The sequence below is a fragment of the Ammospiza caudacuta genome, chromosome 33 (assembly GCF_027887145.1).
Source record: "Ammospiza caudacuta isolate bAmmCau1 chromosome 33, bAmmCau1.pri, whole genome shotgun sequence".
NCBI classification, from domain to species: Eukaryota; Metazoa; Chordata; class Aves; order Passeriformes; family Passerellidae; genus Ammospiza; species Ammospiza caudacuta.
The window spans coordinates 890,948-896,947 of NC_080625.1; the positions used below are offsets into that span (position 1 = coordinate 890,948).

Genomic DNA, 6,000 nt, shown 5'->3' on the forward strand with positions numbered 1-6,000 from the left:
AAAATTCCCCAAAAATTCCCAAAAAATCCCTAAAAATGATCTTAAAATTCTCCAAAAAAATCCCCATAAATTCCTCAAAAAATCCCAAAATCTCCCTCTAAAAAAATCTTTAAAAAAATAAAAAAAAATCTCAAAAAAATTCAAAATAATTGCTAAAAAAATGCTGAAAAAAATCAAAATATTCTCCAAAAAATGCTTAAAAATAAAGGAAAAATGTCCCAAAAATTCCCAAAAATTCCCAAAATCTTTCTCTAAAAAAATCTTTTAAAAAAACCTCAAAAAAATACAAAATAATCACAAAAAAATGCTGAAAAAAATCAAAATATTCTCCAAAAAATGCTTAAAAATAACGGAAAAATACCCCAAAAAATTCCCAAAAAATTCCCAAAATTCCCCAAATTTGCCTCTAAAAAAATCTTTAAAAAAATTAAAAAAAAATCTCAAAAAATTTCAAAATAATCACAAAAAAGTGCTGAAAAAAATCAAAATATGCTCCAAAAAATGCTTAAAAATAACGGAAAAACGCCCCAAAAATTCCCAAAAATTCCCAAAATCTTCTTCTAAAAATATCTTTAAAAAAATAAAAAAACCCTCAAAAAATATTCAAAATAATCGCAAAAAAATAATGAAAAAAATCAAAATATTCTCCAAAAATTGCTTAAAAATAAAGGAAAAATGTCCCAAAAATTCCCAAAAATTCCCAAAATCTTCTTCTAAAAAAATCTTTAAAAAATAAAAAAAATCCTCAAAAAAATTCAAAATAATCGCCAAAAAAATAATGAAAAAATCAAAATATTCTCCAAAAATTGCTTAAAAATAAAGGAAAAATGTCCCAAAAATTCCCAAAAATTCCCAAAATCTTCTTCTAAAAAAATCTTTAAAAAATAAAAAAAATCCTCAAAAAAATTCAAAATAATCGCCAAAAAAATAATGAAAACATCAAAATATTCTCCAAAAATTGCTTAAAAATAAAGGAAAAATGTCCAAAAAATTCCCCCAAAATTCCCCAAATTTGCCTCTAAAAAAATCTTTAAAAAAATTTAAAAAAAATCTCAAAAAAATTCAAAATAATCACAAAAAAATGCTGAAAAAAATCAAAATATTCTCCAAAAAATGCTTAAAAATAACGGAAAAATGTCCAAAAAATTCCCAAAAAATCCCCCAAATTCCCCAAATTTGCCGATATCCCAAACAATGCAATTGGGCTGAAATGGGAACGAAAAGAATTTCGTTTTTGAGGTCCTGTGCCTGATCACGGCGCCGGTGACGCTGATCCTGAGCTCGCAGCACGACGCCGCCTTCGCCTTCGCCGCCCTCGCCGTCGTCTTCTCCTCCTACATCACCCTCGTCGTGCTCTTCGTGCCCAAGGTGCGCAAGTCGGAAAGTTCTGGAAAATTGGGGCAAAATTGGAGGAAATCGGGGAAAAATTTTGGGAAAAATTGGGGGAAATTTGGGGGGAAAATTGGGATTTTTTTAGGATTTTTTGGGCATTTTTTAGGGATGTTTTTTCACCCTCGTCGTGCTCTTCGTGCCCGAGGGGGGGAATGACACCAAAAATGGGGAAAATCCACAAAAATGGGGAAAAATGCACAAAAAATGGGAAAAAATCCACAAAAAATGGGGAAAAATCCATAAAAAATCCACAAAAAATGGGGAAAAAATCCACAAAAAATGGGGAAAAAATCCATAAAAAATACACAAAAATGGGGAAAAAATCCACAAAAAATCGACAAAAATGGGGAAAAAAATCCACAAAAAAAATGGGAAAAAATCCACAAAAAAATCCACAAAAAATGGGAAAAAATGCACAAAAAATGGGGAAAAATCCACAAAAAATCCACAAAAATGGGGAAAAAATCCACAAAAAATCGACAAAAATGGGGAAAAAAATCGACAAAAATGGGGAAAAAAATCCACAAAAAATGGGAAAAAATCCCCAAAAAAATCCACAAAAAATGGGAAAAAATCCACAAAAAATCCACAAAAAATGGGAAAAAATCCACAAAAAATGGGGAAAAAATCCACAAAAAATGGGGAAAAATCCACAAAAAATTCACAAAAAATGAGAAAAAAATCCACAAAAAGTCCACAAAAAATGGGAAAAAAATCCACAAAAAATCCACAAAAAATGGGAAAAAAAATCCACAAAAAATGGGAAAAAATCCACAAAAAATCCACAAAAATGGGGAAAAAATCCACAGAAAATGGGAAAAAAATCCACAAAAAATGGGAAAAAATCCACAAAAAATCCACAAAAATGGGGAAAAAATCCACAAAAATGGGGAAAAAAATCCACAAAAAATGGGAAAAAATCCACAAAAAAATCCACAAAAAATGGGAAAAAATCCACAAAAAATCCACAAAAAATGGGAAAAAAATCCACAAAAAATGGGAAAAAATCCACAAAAAATCCACAAAAAATGGGAAAAAATCCACAAAAAAATCCACAAAAATGGGAAAAAAATCCACAAAAAATGGGGAAAAAATCCACAAAAAAAATGGGGAAAAATCCACAAAAAATTCACAAAAAATGAGAAAAAAATCCACAAAAAATGGGGAAAAAATCCACAAAAAATGGGAAAAATCCACCAAAAATGGGGAAAAAATCCATTAAAAATCCACAAAAAATCCACAAAAAATGGGGAAAAAATCCATAAAAAATCCACAAAAAATGGGAAAAAATCCACAAAAAAAACCCCACAAAAATGGGGAAAAAATCCACAAAAAATGGGGAAAAATCCACAAAAAATTCACAAAAAATGAGAAAAAAATCCACAAAAAGTCCACAAAAAATGGGGAAAAAATCCACAAAAAATGGGGAAAAAATCCATAAAAAATCCACAAGAAATGGGAAAAAATCCACAAAAAAACCCACAAAAAATGGGAAAAAATCCACAAAAACCCCAGAAAAAATGGGAAAAAATCGACAAGAAATGGGAAAAAATCCACAAAAAATCCACAAAAAATGGGAAAAAAAGGGGAAAAAATCCACAAAAAAATGGGAAAAAATCCACAAAAAATGGGAAAAAAATCCATTAAAAAATCCACAAAAAATGGGAAAAAATCCACAAAAAATCCACAAAAAATGGGAAAAAAATCCACAAAAAATCCACAAAAATGGGAAAAAAAATCCACAAAAAATCCACAAAAATGGGGAAAAAATCCACAAAAAATGGGGGAAAAATCCACAAAAAATCCACAAAAATTGGGGGAAAATTTGGGGAAAATTGGGGGAAAATTGGGATTTTTTGGGGATTTTTTTGGATATTTTTTCACCCTGGTCGCGCTCTTCGTGCCAAAGGTCAGGGAAAAATTCTGGAAAATTGGGGAAAAATTGGGGGGAAATTGGGAAAAAATTGGGAAAATTTGGGAAAAAATTTGGGGGAAAAATTGGGAAAAATTTGGGGGAAAAATTGGGGAAAAATTGGGAAAAATTGGGAAAAATTTGGGGGAAAAATTTGGGGGGAAAATTGGGGAAAATTGGGGAAAAATTGGAAATTTTGGGGGAATTTTTTGGGGCAAATTTCTTTGGATTTTTTGGGAAATTTTTTTTTAATTTTGTGGGAAATTTTTGTGGATTTTTGGGGAAATTTTTGGGGTATTTTTTTGAATTTTTTTCAAAGTTTTTGGGACATTTTGGGGGAAATTTCTGTGGAATTTTGGGGAAATTTTTTGTGGATTTTTGGGGAAATTTTTTGGGAATATTTTGGAACTTTTTTTTTAATTTTGGTGGAAATTTCTGTGGATTTGGGGGGGAATTTTGGGGGTATTATTTTGATATTTTTGGATTTTTTTTCCAAAATTTCCATGGGTTTTTGGTGGAATATTTTTGGGGAATATTTGGGGACATTTTTGGGACACTTTGTGGGACATTTCTGTGGAATTTTGGGGTATTATTTTCAATTTTTTGGGGGAATTTTAGGGACTTTTTGGGGGAAATTTCTGTGGATTTTTGGGGAAATTTTTTGGATATTTTTTTGAATTTTTTCAAATTTTTTGGGGATTTTTGGGACATTTTAGGGGAAATTTCTGTGGATTTTTGAGGAAATTTTTGTGGAATTTGGGGCAAATTTCTGTGGATTTTTGTGGAAATTTGGGGGCACTATTTGGAATTTTTTTTCAATTTTTTTCAAATTTTTCTGGGGTTTTGGGGGGAATTTTTGGGGGATTTTTTTTGGGACATTTGGGTGAAATTTCTGTGGAAATTTTTCTGGACTTTTGGGGGAAATTTTGGGGATTATTTTGAATTTTTTTGGATTTTTTCAGGTTTTTTGGAGGAAATATTTTGGGGACATTTTGGAGAAAATTTCTGTGGAATTTTGGGGGGAATTTTGGGGAAAATTTTTGTGGATTTTTGGGAAAATTTTGGGACCTTTTGGGTGAAATTTTCATGGATTTTTGGGGAATTTTTTGGGTGAAATTTCTGTGGATTTTTTGGGAACTTTTGGGACATTTTGAGAAAATTTTTTGCGGACTTTTGAGGAAACTTTTGGGACATTTTGGGTCAAATTTCTGTGGATTTTTGTGGAAATTTGGGGGCACTATTTGGAATTTTTTTTCAATTTTTTTCAAATTTTTCTGGGGTTTTGGGGGGAATTTTTGGGGGATTTTTATTGGGACATTTGGGTGAAATTTCTGTGGAAATTTTTCTGGACTTTTGGGGGAAATTTTGGGGATTATTTTGAATTTTTTTGTATTTTTTCAGGTTTTTTGGGGGAAAAATTTTGGGGACATTTTGGAGGAAATTTCTGTGGAATTTTTGGGGGAATTTTGGGGAAAATTTTTGTGGATTTTTGGGAAAATTTTGGGACCTTTTGGGTGAAATTTTCATGGATTTTTGGGGAATTTTTTGGGTGAAATTTCTGTGGATTTTTTGGGGAAATTTGGGACATTTTGAGAAAATTTTTTGCGGACTTTTGAGAAAACCTTTGGGATATCTTGGGGGAAATTTCTGTGGAATTTTTGGGGGAATTTTGGAGGAAATTTCTGTGGAATTTTTGGGGGAATTTTGGGGAAAATTTTTGGGATATTTGGGTGAAATTTTTGGGTGAAATTTCTGTGGATTTTTTGGGAACTTTTGGGACATTTTGAGAAAATTTTTTGCGAACTTTTGGGGCATTTTGTGTGAAATTTCTGCGAATTTTTGGGACATTTTGGGGGAAATTTTTGGGACCTTTTGGGGAAATTTTCATGGATTTTTGGGGAATTTTTTAGGTGAAATTTCTGTGGATTTTTTAGGGAAATTTGGGACATTTTGAGAAAATTTTTGTGGACTTTTGAGAAAACTTTTGGGGGAAATTTCTGTGGATTTCTGGGGGAATTTTTGGGACATTTTGGGGGAAATTTTTGTGGATTTTTGGGGAAATTTTGGGGACCTTTTGGGTGAAATTTTCATGGATTTTTGGGGAATTTTTTGGGTGAAATTTTTGTGGATTTTTTGAGAAAATTTATGGCCATTATTTACAATATTTTTTCAATTCTTTCCAAACTTTTCCGTTTTTTTGTGTAGAATTTTTTGGGCAACTTTTGTGCAAAACTTCCCTGGATATTTGTGTGAAATTTCTGGATAAATTTTTCTTCATTTTGGTGGAATTTTGTCGTTTTTCCTCCGAATTTTTCGGAATTTTTTCCAAATTTTTCGGGGTATTTTTGCCGAATTTTTTGGGACCGCCCGTGAATATTCAAATTTATTCAAATTTATTCAAATGAATGATTTCCGGCAGATGCGGCGGCTGATCACGCGCGGGGAGTGGCAGTCGGAGCAGCAGGACACGATGAAGACGGGATCCTCCACCAACAACAACGACGAGGAGAAGTCGCGGCTGCTGGAGAAGGAAAACCGCGAGCTGGAGAAAATCATCGCCGAGGTGACGGAACCTTCCGGAACCTTCCGGAACCTTCCGGAATTCCGCCAATTTCCGCATCCAAACCCTTTTCCCTCTTTTTTCCCCATTTTCCCGGAGTTTATCCTTCATTTTCTGCTGTTTTTATGGTTTTTTT

The 6,000-nt window shown here is 32.2% G+C and overlaps 1 protein-coding gene across 1 annotated transcript in view; it reads left to right on the forward strand.

The window, feature by feature from the left end:
• The window catches only part of GABBR1 (gamma-aminobutyric acid type B receptor subunit 1), a gene marked incomplete at its 3' end in the record, with an annotated part of 57,266 nt that extends 51,369 nt beyond the window's left edge, over positions 1 to 5,897 (forward strand). The window contains exons 19-20 of the mRNA XM_058822525.1: positions 1,240 to 1,368; positions 5,724 to 5,897. Coding sequence (XP_058678508.1) covers positions 1,240 to 1,368; positions 5,724 to 5,897 — 303 coding nt within the window. The remainder of the gene's footprint in view (positions 1 to 1,239; positions 1,369 to 5,723) is intronic.
• Positions 5,898 to 6,000: the final 103 nt, after the last annotated feature.